This window comes from Saccostrea cucullata, unplaced genomic scaffold (assembly GCF_032062105.1).
Source record: "Saccostrea cucullata isolate Sc308-1 unplaced genomic scaffold, CSIRO_AGI_Scuc_v1 ctg617, whole genome shotgun sequence".
Lineage (NCBI taxonomy): Eukaryota > Metazoa > Mollusca > Bivalvia > Ostreida > Ostreidae > Saccostrea > Saccostrea cuccullata.
The window spans coordinates 391,439-412,402 of record NW_026932360.1 but is presented as its reverse complement, the minus strand read 5'-3'; the positions used below and the strand labels follow the sequence as shown (position 1 = coordinate 412,402).

General features: G+C 34.8%; 2 protein-coding genes across 3 annotated transcripts; one reads left to right on the top strand and one right to left on the bottom strand.

Annotated features, from left to right (window-relative positions):
• Positions 1 to 975: 975 nt before the first annotated feature.
• Positions 976 to 5,448, bottom strand: LOC134234954 (GTPase IMAP family member 7-like). 2 transcript variants are annotated; one of them, XM_062717033.1, is made up of 2 exons: positions 5,319 to 5,448; positions 976 to 1,917 (listed from the first exon to the last, which is right to left on the bottom strand). In XM_062717033.1, exon 2 carries the CDS (start codon positions 1,901 to 1,903, stop codon positions 1,208 to 1,210), a length of 696 nt encoding a protein of 231 aa, XP_062573017.1. In that variant the 5' UTR covers positions 1,904 to 1,917; positions 5,319 to 5,448; the 3' UTR covers positions 976 to 1,207. The 2 variants fall into 2 exon arrangements, with proteins under 2 accessions (XP_062573017.1, XP_062573016.1); XM_062717032.1 differs by lacking the exon at positions 5,319 to 5,448 and adding an exon at positions 5,111 to 5,289.
• On the top strand, positions 5,426 to 11,288 carry LOC134234953 (GTPase IMAP family member 4-like). The gene is made up of 3 exons (XM_062717031.1): positions 5,426 to 5,553; positions 5,907 to 5,965; positions 10,030 to 11,288. Exons 2-3 carry the CDS (start codon positions 5,911 to 5,913, stop codon positions 10,857 to 10,859), a joined length of 885 nt encoding a protein of 294 aa, XP_062573015.1. The 5' UTR covers positions 5,426 to 5,553; positions 5,907 to 5,910; the 3' UTR covers positions 10,860 to 11,288.
• Positions 11,289 to 20,964: the final 9,676 nt, after the last annotated feature.

The following is a 20,964-nucleotide window of genomic DNA, read 5'->3' as shown; positions in this document are numbered from 1 at the left end:
ATGTGCATTACCTGTGACAAGATATTTCCGAGCATGCTATGATTTCTGACTCCTTGACCTTTACGAGTGACCATATTTTAAAAAAAATTCGACTTCGGTTTTCATTTCTAAATGACATATGATAGGGCATTCATATTTGACACAATATGTCATTAAAAATGATATCTCACCCACTAAGACACCGAAAGCGGGGGACCACAATTCTTTGAATTTGCTTGTTCCAAATAAGTTCAGATAATGACCCCAAATATATAGAGTGAAGCACAATTGGCGATCAAACTTAAATTTAAGGTAATGCGAATAAAAACATAAACTATGCATTTTCTAATCGAAAATTGATCAAAAGAATTAATACATTTTAGATGGGAATTTCTAATTATTGAGGCCTTTGAAGAAAATGCATGATTTTTTTTTTATACTTATACAGCACTTTAGTTTCTTCTGTATAATGCACTGTGTGTAAAGCGTTAACATCATAAATGCCCTATAATTTCATATCAAGCTATTAAACATTGATATCTAAGACTAGAGTGTAGGAAATTCGGTTTCTTTAAAACATTGGATCACACTGAGATGCATAAAAAGAATATTGTTGCATAAAAATACATACTTCAATTTAATTTGAAGCTTCATTTTGAGACATTTTGAATTAAATTATAGATTAAAGAGTTATCCTTCTTGGGCGAGTATCGGATATCCCTAAAGCCATGTATTTATTTTGTTTCAACAACAATTTATTCAAATGTTTATTTTTAAAAGGAGATGGACTCAGCCAACTTCTCGATCCGTCTCGTGCCGATTACTTTGTACATGCCATGTCCCTTTTTGATATCTGTAAGATCATGTTGCCATCATAACTTTTTTGAGATCTGTATGAACGATGCTGTTAAAAAATCGTTTTATATTACGTTTGACTCATTATAGATCATCCTTAGCTTTTAGATTTTAAATTAATGTTATGTTTTAAAAGATATATAATGTGAATAATGTTTTATTATGTTCACTTCAAGCGCATCTTGCAATTATATATACAAGTGGAATGTCAAGAAAAATAATTCATTAACAGGTAATTTTATCTTTAAATATTTTATAAAAATACGTTTATTTATAGTTCAAGTTTTATACAAGACACAAGATATAGATAAAATTTCGGAATTATCAACTGAATCCGCCTTTGGTATTATATACTGTTCGTTTTTGGTTGAGTTCAGCCGTCCATGTTGTTAAAGATTTTTATACACCAATCACAACACCTTCTGCAACACGAACAAAAATTCGAACAAGGTCCGTTCTCTTTCAGCGTGTCTTCATTTTTTCTGAGTACAGATTCCAAGTAAACAAAAAACCGAGTTTTCTGGTCATTAGCTTCGGCGCTATCCTTTTCAAGTGTGTTCGTTATTACAACAGGCTTGTCCCCCATTTTTTCAATGAAATCCTTCAAGTCAGCATTAGCATTTGAAAATTCTTCAATTGTCGTGTCTCCCAAATAGTCTCCAAACGTTAAAACAACCAGGGCATATTGAAAAACTTTGCCTCCAAATATTTTTTTTACTTGTTCTAACACAGGAGTCCGAGGTTGTGTGACTGATTTTATGGAAATGACAATCACAACTGCATGAAATCCAGTTTTGAAAAGGTCCCTGAATTTACTACTTGACGCCAGTGTACTTAATGACGGCGTATCTATGAAGGTCATTACGTCATCCTTTCGTTTACAGTCATATTCTTGTACTTCTTTCGTTATTGTCTTGTCCACTCCCCAAGAGTTGCCGACAGTACACTTGTCCTCTCCCAACATACTGTTAATGAAGGAACTTTTCCCATGTCCTACACCTCCAACGACAAGAACTCGTAAGACCTTGACTTCCGGTTGTGTCTTTTCATTTAATTCCGACATTTCCATCTCTAGACCTAATTCTGTAAAAAATAAAATAGTATAAAAGCATCAGTATATAATATTGATAAGAATTTTTCAGCATTTCGGGTAACTGATTTTTAAGCTCCTCTATTATTTGTTAAGTGGTCTAATTTTTATTTCTTCCTAAAATTTAGTACAATTCACTGTCATCGACTTTCAGTAAGGCCAGGCATACTCGACGCTACGTAATAAGCGTCTCTCAAATGGCGACAAAGATCCCCATTGGTTAAGAAATTTTAATAACATCAGCAATTTTACACTTTTGTTGACTATGATGTCACGACTTAAGCCCCACCTTTTGCCGTACGAAACGTTATCATTGGATCCTTGCTACACTTGTTGACATTCGTCCGAATTTCTATACCATGTATATTTCAACAGTGAATGAAAGACTGTGTAAATTTCAAACGCTAATTATGTCACGTCGTTCATGCCAAGTCTTACTGAAAGTCCAAGGATAACAGAGAATTGTACTAATTAGCAATAATTACACGAGAAGAAAGTCAGCTAACGTGATTCATTTATAGCCCCCTTTGGTCAGTCAGTCGGTAGACAAAGTATTGTTCATCCAATATCTTGAGAATCCTTTATTTGACAGACATCAAACTTGGTGTATTGGTTTACACTGTAAATTACCCCTTTTGATTTTAAAATCACAAGGCCAAAGGTCAACGTTAAACCATCCTCGCAAGCCAGGGGCCCTGAGTCAACACGTTGCTGTAGTCTAACGGCAACGTGTTGACTCATGGCCCCTGGCTTGCGAGGATGACGTTAAACTACTAAGAAAGAACATAGGCGCTTGGGTCAAGGATACTGTATATTTTCTATATAATGCATTGTCGAGGAAATTCGAACTTACTCGTAACATTTTTTTTCAGTGTGCAGTGTTAATTTTTAGTTTTTTGTAAACCTTTGTGCTTCATATACACTAGAACGTGTTTATGCACGCTTTAAAAATTACATATCCCTGACTTGCTTTTTAGTATACAGTGGGATATGTAATTTTTAAAGCGTGCATAAACTAATTTCTATATGAAACAAAGGTTTACAAAAAACTAAAAATTAACACTGCACACTGAAAAAAAATGTTACGAGTAAGTTCGAATTTCCTCGACAATGCATTATATAGAAAATATACAGTATCCTTGACCCAAGCGCCTATGAGAAAGAAGCTGCTGTTTGCTCAATATCTTGAAAACCCTTTGTTTTCTTGACTGACAACAACTTGGTACACCGATTCCCTGTATGGAGCACTTAACGCTTATTACAATCCCTCTCGTAACGGATTGGAGGGGATATACTTTGGCGATAGTGTGCAAGTTTGTCCTTGTGCGAAACGGATGACATAATTTGCACCGGGATCGATGTCAAACAGCTGTTAAATGCTTCTTTGATTTATACGTATACTCCCTGAGAGGGGATGCTCCGCTTTACAGTGCCCATGTTGATTTGTGAACCATAAGGTCAGAGATCAAATGACCTTTGAACTAAACATAAAAAAATTGACAGATTTACTTGACAGAAATCAAAGTTAAGAGCCTCTGAGGTCTGGGTGGTTGAGGGGTTGAGGCCGTTTTAGACTAATTTGATCTCATTTATAAGAGCTCCAAATAAAGATACTGTACACATGAATGATCAGTGGCTAATTTGTCCTCTCTGTTTGTCCGTCTTTCTGTTGTCAACTATAACCTTCGCAATAACTTTTGAAACGTGACAGATAGAGACTTCATATTTGGTATGCATACTCCACTAATTAAGCTCTTTCAAATGACTCCTAGGTCGATGACTTTGTCATCTTGACCTATATGCTAAAAATAGTTTTTTTTCCGAACTTTCGCCATAACTGTTGAACCATAGGAAATAGAGATTACATATTTAGCATGCTTACTCCATAATTAATTTAGTTCTTTCAAATGACACCAAGGTCAATGACCTTGTGACCTTGACTGTGTGCTATAAGCTAAAAATAGCTTTATCGTACTTTGTTGCCACCGGGCGCATAGTGTTTCACAAACATATCTTGTTGAATCTTCATTACCTGTTCCAGCTGCGGATGCTTCATAATAACTATAATAAATTATATAAATTATGGCTTTGCTGTTCTTGAGAATACTTTTAAAGATATTCCCTATATAAATCTTTAATCACCTAATGTGGTTCCGACCTATCATCAGGGTCAAATGATTTGAACAAACTTGAATCTTCGGTATATTAACTTTTTACTCAAGTTTTATCTTTTTGTTTCATGAAACGATTTTTTATGCACCCGGATCGAAAGATCCCGGGGGTATATTGTTTTTCTCTCTGTCTGTCTGTTGTCAATTTTAACCTAGCCCATAATGATTGGGTGGGTGGGACTACGGCTTTCATATTTCTCAGGTGTATTCCTTGTGACAAAACCTTTCCATGGGAACCACCAAATTTGACCGCCTGACCTTGACGTTGGAGTTTGACCTACTTAAAAAATATCACACTTTAACTTTGGTCATAACTTTTGAACAGTTGGAGCTAGGGCTTTCATCCTTCACATGTGATTTAATTGTGACAAGACCTTTCAGCTGGTATAAATATTTTGACCAAGACCTAAGAGTTTGACCAACTTTTTAAAAACGAACCTTGGTCATAACTTTTGAACAGTTAGAAATAAGACTTTCATATTTCACAGGCATATTCCTTGTAACAAGACCTTCCTTTGGTTACCAACACATGACCTTTTGACCTTGACCTTTGGAGTTTGACATGCCTTTGAGAAAATTCAAGCCTTGCCATAAGCTGCCATACGGGAGTATCAGTGTTTCACAAACACATCTTGCTGAAATGGTAAACCCTTACCCTTGATAGTTATGGGCTAGGTTAAAGTTGACAACAGACAGGACAATATCCTCGGGATCTTCCGATCCAGCGGTATAAAAAATCCAATTGACTTGTATTTGGAGGAAAAAGTAATGACCCTTTGCAAGGGAAAATATTTAACAAAGTAAGTCCGTCTGTGAAATCAGTCTACGTCCCACTCCAGAATTCTGTTACCATTGGGGACATAGTGTTTCACATACACATCTTGTTCTGCCTTGAAATTCCAAATAATCCATGATAAGGGAAAGCTACCCCACCTTATAACACAGGAATCAATAGTTTATAATGTATATGAATAGATGGGATATACTGAAAAAAATACTAATAATTCAGTGATACCATGTTCTTCAGGAACAAGAATACAATATAATAATGATTCCAAAACGCAATAGGAAATGACAAGGAAAGCACTGTTGTGGCCATCAACACCATACATTTACACATTTTATGTTCAAACATGTACTACACACAACGCCTACAGTCACTGTAATTATAGGCCTCTGTAAAGTCGAGGTGTTTATTTAATAGAAAAATATCAACTACATACCGAGTGTTTTGTTAGCGACATAAATCCATCTTTTGGAAGAACTGTAACATTTCTACATCTAGTGACCTCAATATTTTCCCTGTTTTCACTGCATGGTAAAGAGAACTCCTCACATATGGCTCGTCTGCAGTCAGTGATGAGTCAGGCGCGGAGGAATCTTCGTCTGGAATCTTCACAGAGCTACCGAGAAGTGACCTCTACACACCTAAACAGACACCGAAAGCATCGTCCTCCAGTAAGTACACTCTACTTAAATTCAAGTAGGTAAAAGGCTTTTTATAGAGAAAATAAATACAATGAGAAACAGAGAAAGGCAAAAATTTATAACTGCAAGTATTATTTCATTGCATGCCTGGGAGGAACATTTGTGACATGAAGCAGAAATCTCGTTTATCTTACTACACTAACCTTACTGTTCCCGTAATATATTCACATAAGCGTCACAGTTCGGTGATTTTTTTTCTTATCTTCCAATATTTACTGTTTGAATGCTGGTATTACAGTATTTTCAGATTCGTTTCTCTTCTTCAAGTTAGAAGAAAGCTAAGATTTTTAAATAAATATACATCTGAACTTTAATTTTCTTAGATTCATGATGGCCACTTCTGAAGAAACGGATGCATCGTTTGAATCTTTTAAGGCATCAGGTTGGTTTTTCTTACAATAATAAATAAATACATGTGTACAATCTACAGTATAGTTCATTGTTTTCTCTGTCATACTTTTCTTATCATAACTTCTCTTGTAATATTAGAGGAAGCTAAAATTATGACCCGATCATGGCTTTGGAATTTTGATATATTATTGAGAATTTTAAATCTGATCAAATAAGGTTTCACATACTTCAAATGACAACGGTTTATTGACAAGTGACCAGGTTAAAATCTTGTAACAGTCCACTTATCAATTGCTAGCGTCCTCTATAAACCAATTACTTGGCGACATTGAATGTTTAAGTTATGGCCAGCCCCTAAAATGAAAGCTCTGAAATCTCTCTCTCTCTCTCTGTGACATGTTAGATCCTTTTCCCGGCAGAATATCCCCAATTTCAAAACATCTGAAAATGAAACTAAAAGTGGAAAATTTCCAAGGTATGCATACATCAAACAATTCCTTTCTTTTCAAGGATATTTCAAAACTGAAAATGGTTTTGAGAGTGGCCTGGATTTTTCTGTACTTTCAATCACTTTAGTTCAGATGTCATGATTTACCAATTTTAAACTCAATTTCAAGAACTATATCGTTTTAGTACACCTTTGATTGCAAGTTCAGGAACCGTTTCATTTAGTGCACTACATTCTTCCTCTATACTTATTAAAAAATTTAGAGGTATGTACCCAGATCGACAAAGCTATGTGCAATTCCCATTTTGAACAAACATACATAGATCATAACAATAAGGATGCATTCTTTTAATTCTAATTTGGATTCGAACGTGACCTTTAGGACCTTTACTACTACATTTATTAGCAACGATTTGATTACAGGCATTTGGCATTTTTATTGTAACATTTCTTTTCAGAAATAAAAAAAAAATTCCCCATTCGATTATGGCTGACCTTTTGATGAGAAAATATAATGAAATGGTAGACTTAGATTTCTTTTATTAACATAAGCATAAATTACTCCTGTTAGAATACCTGCTGGTAAACAAGCATTTTGCATGCTCACCATGGTGTTTGTATTTTTGCTAAAATAGGGTTGTTGTAACTGTTCGGGGAGATGAGTTTCAAGTGAAACGTATACAAGTTTAAGAAATTTTAAGTACTGATCATTTATTTTCCTCAAAAAATTTCAGAGGAATTACATAACATGAGATTTTTCAATGGCTATTAAATTCTGGAAGTCCTTCTTGTACCTAATTATAGCTATGGATATTGAAAAGGCTTTTTAACGTTTAGAAGAAGATTTAGAATTTTATTGTTATTCAATATGTGTTAGTATTTCAATTAACTTCTATTTATTGAAATTTTTGAAATTATGTCTTTTTTCTTTCATAAAATTAATAGATGGTATTCATATTTAAAAATGTATCAATAGCATACTGCTTTGGGACTAATGGACTTGAAGTATTTCTCAGAAAGATGCGAATGTTGTGTCATAAAAGTGTACTTTTAAGGTATAGTGGGTTATTTTTTTAAAAAAAATTGTGTATTTTATTGCAAACTTTTAGGATCATCTTTCAAAAAAATGGAGCGAAGACCCAATCATATTAAAAATTTTGTTAAAGTACGAGAAAATGATCGTTTTTGTTCTTTTTAGTGTGCGTAAGCTTTTTCATAGGCAAATATTTTCGGTTTTTGTGAGATTTTTGTAAATTGTAGAGATTTTACATAAAGAATACTTTAATATTAGATGAAATATCAAATAAAATTTATATTTAATTAAGATTAAATTTTTCACTTATCTATCGCACTATAGGCACTTCGCCCGCCTTATCCCCCCCATCTTCTTTATTGTTTGATGTGTTATTATTTAAGTACATGTAAGTTCTTTTTTACAAGCATCTTTGTTTAATATTCTTTTTTTCTGTTTCTCTCTCTCTCTTTTTTTTGTATATAAAATGAAGCATTCTTTTTTCTTCTGCCTTGCCGAGTATAGGACAAAATTTGCAGCTCTCCACCGGCAAGTGCATGGTGGCGTCTCCATATGAGTGAAAAATTCTCGAGAGGGACGCAGTGAAAGCATTTTCTTTCAGAAACTTGTTCCATTTCAAAGAATATTTATTGAATGCAGATGCTGGATTGCTCTTCGATAGTTGCTATCATATTCATTTGTACATGACATCAGTGAAATGGAACAGTCCTACGGATACGGACAGGAACACAAGTGGGTTATAAATGACATTTTGCTCTGAGAAACCAATTTTCTCAATAGGGCCTTTATCCCACTATGTTTTTTTTTTTTACTTGAAACGTTATTCTCAGTACACTTTTTTAAAAGGATCATATTCATTTGTACATGACATCAGTGAAATGGAACAGTTCTACGGATACGGACACACTCCTGCAGAACATCTTTGCTCTCCGAAAAAATATATTGATAGACCTGAGACTTTCAGTAAACCCATGGAAAAAACTGTATATTTATTGCGCACAAAAGAGTGCCTTGGTTCTCGAAGATTTCTCCATGTTTTTTAATATTTGTGTATTACTAACCGTGTGTTCCTAACATATTCTTTCCTTTTTGAAGTTTTCCACAACCAAACATTCCTCATAATTGTTGTTAATAGCCAACTTTTTTTAATCAAACATTTCGTTTATTTTCAATTCCAATTTTTCTACACAACTATATATTGATATTAATTCAAAATAGCTGTTTTTTGAAATCTTTCCTTATTTGCAATTGAGGTAAGAATTTGGAAAAATTAATTAAGAACCGAGCGCACTTTTTTGTGCGCAATAAATATAGTTTTTTTCAATGGGTGGCACTGTAGCTCTCCGGTCTATCAATATATTTTTTTTCGCCTATGTGAACCTAGTTATAAATGATATACTTTTACAAACCAAATTTCCTAACTAGGGCCTTTATCTCACTTTTATTAAAGTTTATTCATAATCTTTCATAAGGAATCACCTTGAAATGACCGGGTCAGCTGTAAAATGTATGCATTTTCCTGTCACTAATTAAAGAACATTAGAATCTACTACTCCACACAAAGATTACCCATGACCTAAGAGTGTGTAATGACCTCGACCCAAGGTCATTTGGGGAAGTTCAAGGTCACTGGAGGAAAAAATTTTTAATTCCGTGTCCGGTCCATATATTTCTTCTGGATAAACTTGGTATGTTCTAATTTCACACAAAGATTGTTAACATGACCTGCCCTTAACTTTTGGGGGGTTAAGGTCACTGGAAGAAAAATTTCATAATTTGTGTCTGGTCCATATCTTTAAACTTTGTAAGTTCTCATTTCACACAAAGATTGCTTATGACCTAAGGATGTTTGACCTTGGGTCTTTTGGGGAAGTTCAAACTTTACTGGAAGAAAAATTTATAATTCAGTCTGATGCTATGACTTTATTAAGTAAAAATTTATTACTGACACAAACATTGCTTCTCTTGTGTATAAATATTTTGAACCAAAATCATTTATGCAAGTTCAAGGTCACTTTTAAAAAACTATAATTTTGGCCATATTTAGGGTTTTTTCAACTCTAGATTTATAAAAAATATACTAGAGCAATTACATTTGATTTTTTAGCATTTCTCTCTTGTGATCCATAAAATATTCATGATTTAGCACTTCTGAAAAACCCAACATTTTGACTTTTGGACAGTTTGAGTTTTTACTTGAATTTTGAAAAATTTTTTTTACCTTGCTAGCAAAGGAGATTCTAACATTTGAGCAATTGCTGCTAGGACTTTTATATCTTACATGTATATTTCTTGTGACAAGACCTTCCCATGGGTGCCATTAAATTTTACCCTTTGACCTTGGAGTTTGTTTCACTTTTTAAAAGCCTTCAATTTTTGTCATACATGTATCTCTTAAATGGGTGGTTTTTGGGCTTCATGCACTACAGATATTAACATTTTTTACCTCTTGACCTTGGCCTTTGTCTTGCATGGGGGCATCATCTAGTGTTTACGAACACATCTGTTTGTTTTGCTTTATACTCAGAATTGGCCAGGACCGGAAAAAAATATTAAAATTAATTAATCATGAAAATACTTAGTAATTTAAAGAAAAATCCACTCTGTATTTCAGAGATTGCTGCAGCACAGGCGGCAGTATTTTCTGAAGAAAAAGGAATGAACAGTCAGGCTGAACCTGAAGAAAGACGAGTCGTTCTTATTGGAAAAATCGGAGCTGGTAAAAGTCATACCGGAAACGGAATATTAGGAAAGCAGCGTTTTGAAAGTAAAAGATGTTGGTCATCTGTCACAAGGAGGTGTGAATACGGCGTGGGGACCAGGAATGGTTTTCTGTATCGAGTATATGATACACCAGGAATGAGTTCACCCAAAGATGCGGGTATCGATGTAGAAACAGATATTAGACGATGTTTGTTTTGCACGTCACCAGGATTTCACGCCATTGTCTTGGTTTTGTCAGCGGATGAACGGATAACAGCAGAAGATATTAAGATGCTGAAACTTCTCGATAATTTATTAGGAGAAAGTGCGTTTACATATATGATCCTGGTTGTTTCCAAATTAGAAGATGACGAAAGTCAACTAACAGAAATGATGTCAGAGGCCCCAGAAGTTGTTGAATTGAACGTAAAATGCAATGCTAGACACGTCATATTTGGGGACAGTAAAAAGAAAATACCTTCAGAATGTGTTAAAAAATTTGATGATATGCTTACAAACTTAATCAAGGAAAATTCTAGAAAGGGTAAAGAACATTACACACATAAGTACTATGAAAAAGCAACCAGAATTCTTGAAAAAGATAAAAAAGATTACATGAAAAAAAATCCTGGTATACCAGAAGCCGAAGCCATGGAAATAGTGAGAGATAGGGCGGCCGAGGGCCTCTCTCCCCGAGACGGAGAACTGAAAGCTTTAAATGACTGTTGTGTTATTTCATGAAGTTTATTGGGGTATAAAATACATTTAGTTTCCTTCTTAAAATTCTTAATTGAATTTTAAGTATGGATAGCGTTACGTCCCCCGTTTAGTGACGAGGCGACTCTGGCAAAAATATTCAAGCTGATGTGTGTGTCCGTATTTTATTTTCTGTTAGTTTCCATTAAAAAAAAGTTTAATTGCGAATTTCTTGAAAAGACACAATCTATATTATAAAGTTACTGTATGAGCTTTTTATCCTTTTTGTTAATATAATGAAAAGTAGAATGAGAATATAAAACAATAATATTCAATAGTTTATGAAGAGTGTTTACCCTGGCCACATTCACAATATATAAAATCTCTTCGAGTTTTTGTACATCATATTGATGACAGATGTATATTTTCATGCTTGTATCTTTACGTTGACTCTTTTTAAAAAACAACTTTCTTCTTCTAATTAATAATTTAGTACTCGTATACTCTGATAGTCCACTTAATCATCATTAATTATAGTATAATTTATAAAGAAAGTTTTTTGAAACTTGCATGACAAAAAGTTATTTGAGGCCTGCAAGAAACTTCTCCCAAAAGAGAATAACAACATAACAACACAGCACAAAAAAGGGAACTAAAGCTAAAAACGACAGTTTTAATGGAATTAATAAAACTTTCATTTATGAAAGTTTGACAAAAAAATTTTAATAAATGCTTGATATTAATTTTTTTTTTAATAAGTGGTAAATTCAAAATTTACAACATGACATCTCCGTGGTGAGCAGGGTAAACGGGTCCTATGATCAACTACCATGTGGCTGGCAAGGTTCTAATGTATACTTTTTTATGTATTAAAGGACGGTAATGATAAAATTTTGAAAATGTAGCTAAATTTCACCATTATTAATGAATTTGTTTTTTTTCATTATTTGGGTAGGATAGTTTTAATGGAATTAATAAAAAAAAAGCTATTCAGTAATAGATCAACAAAAGGAATTTTGCAATCACTGGTCGGCTTAAAGTAACTAATTTTTACAAGTATTCTAGTACATGTACAAGTTTGTATGAAAAAAAATGCTAAAATATTTCATCAATACTGTGTTTCAATACAATAATGAATAGTGCTTTAAAAGCTAATGTTACCGACAAAAGGCAAAATTATGGCTTTAATTGGTTATCTTTGGGACCTATTATAAAAGACGACGGTTAGTTTCTTTGTTTTCTTGAAGATATGTTCTCTCGATGAAATATCCATTTATATTTACATTTCCAATGTTTTTGTCCGAGATAAAATTACATATTACATACTTAGTAATAAATACAGATTTTTTGCATATGCGATATGGCTGACGTCACAATAGCCGTATCAGCCCTGCAGGGCTGATATGGATTTGCGGGGCTGATATGAATTTGCAGGGCTGATACGGATCAATATCACACACTGAATAAATTAAACCTAAAAAAACACTGTACTTGTGATCATACACATATTTTGGGGGTTACATAATTTTCTTAATTTTAACTTTTTGAATGTAATCTAATGAATAATTAATTGATTATTTTCAAATTAAGAATCGGGGACATTTGAAATATAAGTAACTAAAACCGTATGAGACAACAGACCGTGTACATTGTAAGAAGTCTGTGCATGTTTATTTATTTACTTTCTTCTCAACTCAATGTGTTCTGTATTTTATTACTAAGTATGTAATAAATATAATAAAACATACCCTTTTCTACATCACATCCTGTATCAGCCCTCGACCAATATCAGCCAGAGGGCCGAAGGCCCTCTGGCTGATATTGGTCGAGGGCTGATACAGGATGTGATGTGGTATTTTCGGCCCTCTGGCTGATATTGGTCGAGGGCGGATATACAGGATGTGATGTGGAAAAGGGTATGTATTATTCTCTATTTATAAAATAGTTCTTAATGTACTTTATTTCTTCATGAATGCGCTGGTTCATCGATAGGCGCGGTTAAGAAAAATCACGTGCGGGGCGGGACAAATGTAGAGACAGACGCTGGGCTTAAATCTCGTGGAATGGCGGAATCAGTATATATGTAAATATAAGAAATAACTGTCTCATTTTTCAATGTCATGACAATGATCAATCGATTGGCTTGCGCGATTGATCACATCATGAAATCGAAAAGTAAGGCAGTTATTCCTTAAATATAATACATTTTGTGGACTGTTTTTGGTCTTTATACTACCCCGGTATTTATTTGTTGATATGTTTTATATCAACATGTTTTATAAAATAAATAACACCTTGAATGCTTTTACTCTTGTCTTTGTTTTGAATTCACTTGAAGGAGAAGGATGGAGATGAACCACAGTGAAAACTGCCAAGAAATTCAAGGTACATATTTAAAGCATGGTTTTTAAAGTTTACCACCATTCATCATTTTGAAAGAGGACGTTTTTCCTGAAACATTGACATTGCCATTTCTCTCTATCACCATGCATAGGGTCGGGACAACGGACCGGACAAAATAATTACATGAATAATGAGCTAGCCCACATAGTACACAGTGGCAACTCCATACCTTTGACGTATCTCTGTGTAAAAGTTTCTTCACAAATAAAGATCTTACAATTTTTCTGTTGCCTTGGCATCACAAAGCTATAGGTAAGATTTGAATATTTTTAAAATAATGTTCTGCCTTTAACCCAGAAATTCATCTGTACAATTTTGTATCAGAATTTGGAATTCAAGCAATTTTTGTCTCAGTTTGAGCAACACTTTTGTATCATATACTGAACAAAAAAAAGGTATATATCTAAAAATACATTTGTTTTACTTAGATTTGAACGTTAACTTTTAAAACAAAACGTCCTATGTAGGAGACCTAAGCAACAGTCAGTTGTGATAAAAAAAAACCTCCTGATCATTCAAGCGTAACACCTTTTAACTCTTAAGTGAGCACAATGGAGAAAAGCCCGTGCTCGAGAAAGTTAGACCACGTGTATCCGTACAATTCTTGGCGTAGAAAATCCTTGTCTTTAGTCCTCAAAGAAAATCTAAAATTTGGTTAAATTTCTGCGTTTTTTGAAATGCCTCGATTGTCCAAAGATAAACGTGAGCGTTCCATAGGGATGCTCCAAGCAGGTATGTCCCAAAAACGCTGTTGCGGCGACAGTCAGAACAACTCGGAAGACAATCTTCTCTGGCGACGTTTCCAGACCACTTGATCAACTGATGACCTAGAGTTACTACCCTTAGGGAGGACCGTCAAATCCATTTGCTCCATCTGCGAAACAGATTTTTAACTGCGGTAGATTCTGCTCACGATGCTTTAGGGAGAAGGATTGGCCCTCAGTCTCAGACAGTGCGAAACCGACTGAAGCATTGCGGTTTGAGAGCCCGTAGACCGTACAAAGGGACAGAACTAACAGATCGGCATAAAAATTCGCGACGGAATTGGGCACAGCATCACTTGCGCTTTCGATTGCAAGACTGGTCCAGAGTACTCTTCAGTGATGAGTCTTGTTTTAGTTTGAAATTTACCGATGGAAGAACCCGCGTCTGAAGGAGACGTGGAGAGCCTTTTGCTGGTTGCTATGTGACGGAAGTAGACAGATTCGGGATGGTAGTGTATTGGTTTGGGGAGGAATTTGTTGAGGAAACCGGACAAGACTTGTTGTAGTGAACGATACGCTGACGGCTCAAAGATACTCTCTACATTTGTACTGCCGTATCTTCGCACCAATGGTCCTGGTTTAACATTCCAGCAGGACAACGCAACAACACTCACGGCTCGAACAACCAGAGATTTCCTGACTCAAAACAATGTAGATGTTCTTGACTGGCCCTCAAAATCTCAAAATCATAGCAGAATTATATGAAAATCCTTGTTCGGAGCATATTTTCTCTCCTATTAGTCCAATGTTGCTCATACTTCGCTCACAGAGTGCCCTTGCTCAGTGAATGTGCAATGACCTTGAACAAAGTCTCTAGGTCAAGGGTAAAAAATAGCCTCTCCTTTTAAAGTTTTTGTTCGCTGCATAATTTCTTTCCCTTAAGTCCGCTCAGCCTCAAACAAATTGACTTGATATGGAACTTTTGTGATTTTCCTTCCATATTATGATAGAGGATATGCAACAATTTTCATAGAGGATGCATTTCTAAGTTTTTAGCTCACCTGAGCCGAAGGCTCAAGTGAGCTTTTCTGATTACATTTTGTCCGTCGTCCGTCCGTCTGTCTGTCCGTCTGTAAACTTTTCACATTTTCGACTTCTTCTCAAGAACCACTGGGTCAATTTTGACCACACTTGGTACAAAGCATCCTTGGGTGAAGGGAAATTTAAATTGTTAAAATGAAGGGACATATCCCCTCGCAAGGGGAGATAATCAAGAAAAGGCAAAAATAGGGTTGGGTCATTAAAAAATCTTCTTCTCAAGAACCACTGGGCCAGTAAAGCTGAAACTTATGTGGTAGCATCCTGGGGTAGTGTAGATTCTAAATTGCTCAAATCATGACCCCCGGGAGAAGGGCGGAGCCACAATGGGGAATCAAAGTTTTACATAGAAATATATAGCAAAAATCTTTGAAAATCTTCTTCTCAAGAACCACTGGGCCTGAAAAGCTGAAACTTATGTGGAAGCATCCTGGTATAATGTAGATTCTAAATTGTTCAAATCATGACCCCCGGAGGAAGGGCGGGGCCACAATGGGGTATCAAAGTTTTATATAGAAATATATAGGAAAAATCTTTGAAAATCTTCTTCTCTAGAACCACTGGGCCAGAAAAGCTGAAACTTATGTGGAAGCATCCTGGTATAATGTAGATTCTAAATTGTTCAAATAATGACCCCAGGGGGAAGGGCGGGGCCACAATGGGGAATCAAAGTTTTATAGAAATATTTAGGAAAAATCTTTGAAAATCTTCTTCTCAAGAACCACTGGGCCAGAAAAGCTGAAACTTATGTGGAAGCATCCTGGTATAGTGTAGATTCTAAATTGTTCACATCATGACCCCCGGGGGTAGGGGGGCCACAATGGGGAATCAAAGTTTTACATAGAATTACAGTGTATAGAGGAAAAATCTTTGAAAATCTTCTTCTCAAGAACCACTGGGCCAGAAAAGCTGAAACTTATGTGGAAGCATCCTGGTATAATATAGATTCTAAATTGTTCAAATAATGACCCCCGGGGGAAGGGTGGGGCCACAATGGGGAATCAAAGTTTTATATAGAAATATACAGGAAAAATCTTTGAAAATCTTCTTCTCAAGAACCACTGGGCCAGAAAAGCTGAAACTTATGTGGAAGCATTCTGGGGTAGTGTAAATTCTAAATTATAGGAATCATGACCCTCGGGGGAAGGGCGGGGCCATTACAGGGAATCAAAGTTTTACATAGAAATATATAGGAAAAATCTTTGAAAATCTTCTTCTCAGGAACCACTGGGCCAAAAAAGCTGAATTATATGTGCCCATGGAAGGATCATGGGGTAGTGTAGATTTCAAAATGTCTAAATTATGATCAGTGGGGTAGGGTGGGGATGCATTATGTATAACAAGGGGGAAATCTGGTAAAGAACAGAATGGTCAAAGCTTCTCAGGTGAGCGATGTGGCCCATGGGCCTCTTGTTAATTGTATTTTTTTTCCCAGGGAGTGTTACTTTTTGTCCCCTTTCATCTCAAACACCTTCAAAATAAACCCTTTTCAGCTATGTTACATTTTCATGTTCATTGCTAAAAGCGGGGCCCTTTGAGATGGCCACCATCTCAATGATATCTAGTTAAGGCTGTCTCCATTTCAGCACATTTCTTTTATTGTTGGTAGTCTGAGTTGCTGTAGCATATTTTGATTAAAAAATATATAAGTATCATAAAGGTAGCCCAAATAAAAACTAGGATTGATAATAGCTTTCATGCAAAGTTATACAGATGCTGTATTTTCCCTGATAGCGGCGTGGTGGAGAAAAATAAATGAAGGTAAACTACAGTGCATTTATACTGATATTTAAAGTCTTAAACTTTTTTGCCAAGTATATTTTTAGTTTCTACATACATAGCTTTATTAAAATTCAAATCAAAAAAATATGGGGGTCAATACGCTTCTCTTGGCGCTAAAGTACATTTAATATGACCTTTTTGCACTGAAATTTGTGTCTTGATTAAAAATTATATTTTTGACATTTTCCCTCCAATATTTTTATCCAATTAAAGCATGAAACAAAATGAACTCTAAGTTTGTTTAAAAAAAGACACTTAAAAATCGTGACTAAGAAAAAGTTTTAACTGCTTCGCATAATCAATTATTTGACCTTTCTGCACTAAAAAAAGTGATTTTTCTGACATTGAAAATTTAATAAGCAAGAAAATTATTTTAAAGTCTTAAACTTTTTCTGATTTTAAGCAAATAAGCCAAATTTATCTTGAATATTTAGAATAGAACATCAAAAGTGGGGGTCCCGTGGGGATCCGGGTTAGAATAGGTCCTCAGTACCCCTTGCTTGTCGTAAAAGGCGACTAAATGGGGCGGTCCTTCGGATGAGACCGTATAAACCGAGGCCCCGTGTCACAGCAGGTGTGGCACGATAAAGATTCCTCCCTGCTCAAAGGGCCGTAAGTGCCGAGCATAGACCTAAATTTGCAGCCCTTCACCGGCAATGGTGACGTCTCCATATCAGTGAAATATTCTGGAGAGGGACGTTAAACAGTATACAATCAATCAATCAAAAGCGGGGGTATATGATGTAAATTTTCAGATATTACTAAAAAAGTGTCAATTTTAAGTTAAAATTGGCTCAATTTTTTCCTGGATTTTCAGAATATATTTACTATATTTGTCACACTTTGTTGATAGAATTCATAAGAAATAATTTGATAGATATTTCAGAACCAGCATAACACAATTATCTGCAAAAAAACAGCTTTTTGTGCAACCATGATGGAAAAATAGAATCCAAAATTAACAGTACTGTTATAGGTCAAAATGGAAAAACTGATCATTTTCGTCTAAAAACCCTTCCGCCACAAATTATAGTCCCTATCTTAATTCTACTTGAATGGAATTTAATCGCTGTCTTTTCATTGAATATAGTTAAATTTGCACTGTAGAAGTCAGATTTAATGTTAGAACTTAAAAATGATGCAGAATTTTATAAATAAAGGGCCTGACCAAATTACGCTGAAAATCTCAGGATCGAACGTCCTTAATTATAGTAATATTTTGTGTCTAATGCCGATGTACCTGTTACTAAAAGAGACCTGTTGACCACAACGTTCACATCAGCAGATTCCCCCCCCCCATATATTTCTTCATGTAGGCCTATGTAAAACATGTAATTAAGACCACAAACGGGTCATGATTTTAACAAAAGCCTGCCTATAAGAATACTTCAATATAAAAGTATGCCTTATCATGGTTTACTATTCATAAGAATTTTTTTTGAGATTTTCCCTTAATTTTCTACTATAAACATTTTATCCTTTATTGTAGCTCCAACTTACCCCAAGGAGGCATGAACTTAACAAACTTTAATGCAAACTTCCTGAGGGTGCTTACATACAAATATGACTAACCATGGCTTAACAGTGTGTGCGAATTAAACAAAATTGACCTTTATTTTCCACCGTAAAACAGTTCGTTTCTTTGCAGCCCCACCCTAAACCCAAGATTCCATGATTTAAACAAACTTGAATGTAAACTACCTGAGGATGTTTCGACACATAAATATCACTATATCACATAAATATGACAAATGGCTTTGCCAGTTGCTCTTCTGTGAAGAATTTAAAAGAAAGTTCCCATCGCTCATTTAAACAAAATTGAATTTGAATCGTGTTTTAAACCAGAAGCCCAGAGCCCATGAAATTCACAATTTTGAAAGAGGCACCACTGATAACACTTAGCATGCTTACTTTGGTTTTTTAAAAGTGCATAGACACAGATTTGAAGTTAATGTTTTCTCAAAGGAACACTTCTTTAGAACCTTATCAATATCCGTTCTGGTGAGCTGACTTTAGCATACATGTGTACATGCATGCAATTTTTGTCTATCTATAGTTAACAATGCATGCATACATTTTCTCGAGGAATAAACTGCATCTACTCTGCAGTATATCTCCCACACAAAGCTGTAAGTACCTTAAAAGCAAATCCCTTACTAAAATTTTAGAGATTTCTGAAAGTGAACTTCTGTAAGCTAACAAGCTTACATTCTGTTAGTTTACTTAGTGCATAAAACAACAGAGCGCTGAGCGTAAAGTAACAGAACGTAAAGTAACTAACAGAACGTAAAGTAATTATCAGAACGTAAAGTAACTAACAGAACATAAAGTAGAATGCAAGGGCATCTTTTTCCGAAACTGTAAAATGTGTGTACCCAGGGTCAGGGGTTCCTGTAGGGTTGGGGCAATACTGAATATTACTGAATATTACTGATTGAATAGTTGAAATGCATTTTTGGCCCCTTCTCTGCTTATGAATATTTCAAAAGTAACTATACTAAGCATGCTAAATGTACAGTTATGATAAGCAATAGTGCCTCTTTCAAAATTGAGATAACAGGGCCTCTGGTTTCAAACATGAACCAAATTCAATACATGTAGTTGGAAAGTTGTTGCATGATGACCTATAAGGCCCATGAGCCTCGTTAGTTTTATCAATATTTTCAGATGACTCATTTTGTATTTCTTAAAGAAATGGAAGGCTGCTTTACAATTTAAAAAATTAATTAAATAAAACCATAACCTGTTTAATTTTGTTACTTTTTGCTCACCTCTGCTAAAGTCTCAAATAAGCTAATATAATTTAAATTCATCTGGAAACTTTTTCAGCTTTGCAACTTCTTCTCAAAAATCACTGTGCCAATTTAAACCTATACTTGACACAAGGTATCCTTGGGTGAATTTTAGAGAAATTAGGTTTTTTATACCCCCCGCTTGAAAAGCGGGAGGGTATATAGTATCAATATTTTCAGATGTCCGTCATTTTGTATTTCTCTGTTACGCTTTGGGGTACCCATCTTTACAACTTCTCATAAACTGAATGAAATTTGATGAAACTTTCACAGAATCTTTATTACATATTGCCATTGTGCACCTCCTATTTTACTTTTTGATCCGACACATATTTTGGGTTTCCCGGCCACAAAAACATCACTTTTTCACCAGTTAAAACCATATGGGAGGCAAGGGGTATCATTTAGTGAGCTCATTGCCCACAGCACCTCTATTTTTTTTTTTTTTTAAAAAAATGTTCTCTTTCAAAGAGTAGATACTGAAGAATTATCAAAATTTAATGGCAATTATCTTTTTAAAATATTTTTTTCAGTAACCACTGGACTAGAAAATATGCGAGCTAGGAAAACAGTTATGATGCTAAATAGCATGGACTTTTCTTTTCAAAGTCAAATACATATGTATGTTGTACATAATCACTAAATTGTTTTGTAAAGTAGGCCAAATACAAGGGTCGAGAGGTCCATAATCATGGTATTCAGTAACAAGAGGTCCAGGGGCCACATCGCTCACCTGAGTAACTGGCTAGGTAAAAGCTAAAATCAGTTCAGTATTGAAAAGTTAAGATAAACCAAGTAAAAATAGGTTCAGCAGAGGGGGGAGGGTATTTGAAGAAACTTAAATCTATACTTCCTACGGATACTTTTAAAATAACATGATACATAATGACTTTGCTGTTTATAAGATGAACATTTTTATTGATATAGCCTTTATATTCCTTTGTATAACTATGATCCACTTTAATGACTCCTCTATACTCCTGGTTGGTCATGATTAGAACAAATTTATATCTTAATTACCTTTTTGATGCTTTCATATTGATGATCAATAATACCAATGGCTTTGTTGTTCTTATAAAGAATTTTCTCGATTTTTCCCATGTACATAAAACCTTGATCACCCATTGTCGCTCCACTCAACCCCTGCGGGTCATTATTTTAACAAACTTGAATCTACACTACCCGAGAATGCTTCAATATAAATAATATATTAACAATTGAGAGCTTTGCTGTTCTCAGGCAGAAAAATTTTAAAGAATTTTTCATGTAATCCTTCTTAAAACTTTAATCACCCATTATGGCCCCATCCTTACCCCAGGGGTCATGATATGAACAAACTTGAATCTACACTACAAGAGATGGCTTTAAAAT

What these genes read in the sequence shown, in the direction of transcription:
- LOC134234954 (XM_062717032.1), bottom strand. Translation starts at nt 5,207, where the DNA reads ATGTATGGTGTTGATGGCCACAACAGTGCTTTCCTTGTCATTTCCTAT. An exon ending in TCTTGTTCCTGAAGAACATG is followed by an intron (nt 1,918 to 5,110) that starts GTATCACTGAAT and finishes TATTTTTTACAG; the next exon opens with AATTAGGTCTAGAGATGGAA.
- LOC134234953 (XM_062717031.1), top strand. Translation starts at nt 5,911, where the DNA reads ATGATGGCCACTTCTGAAGAAACGGATGCATCGTTTGAATCTTTTAAG. An exon ending in TGAATCTTTTAAGGCATCAG is followed by an intron (nt 5,966 to 10,029) that starts GTTGGTTTTTCT and finishes TCTGTATTTCAG; the next exon opens with AGATTGCTGCAGCACAGGCG.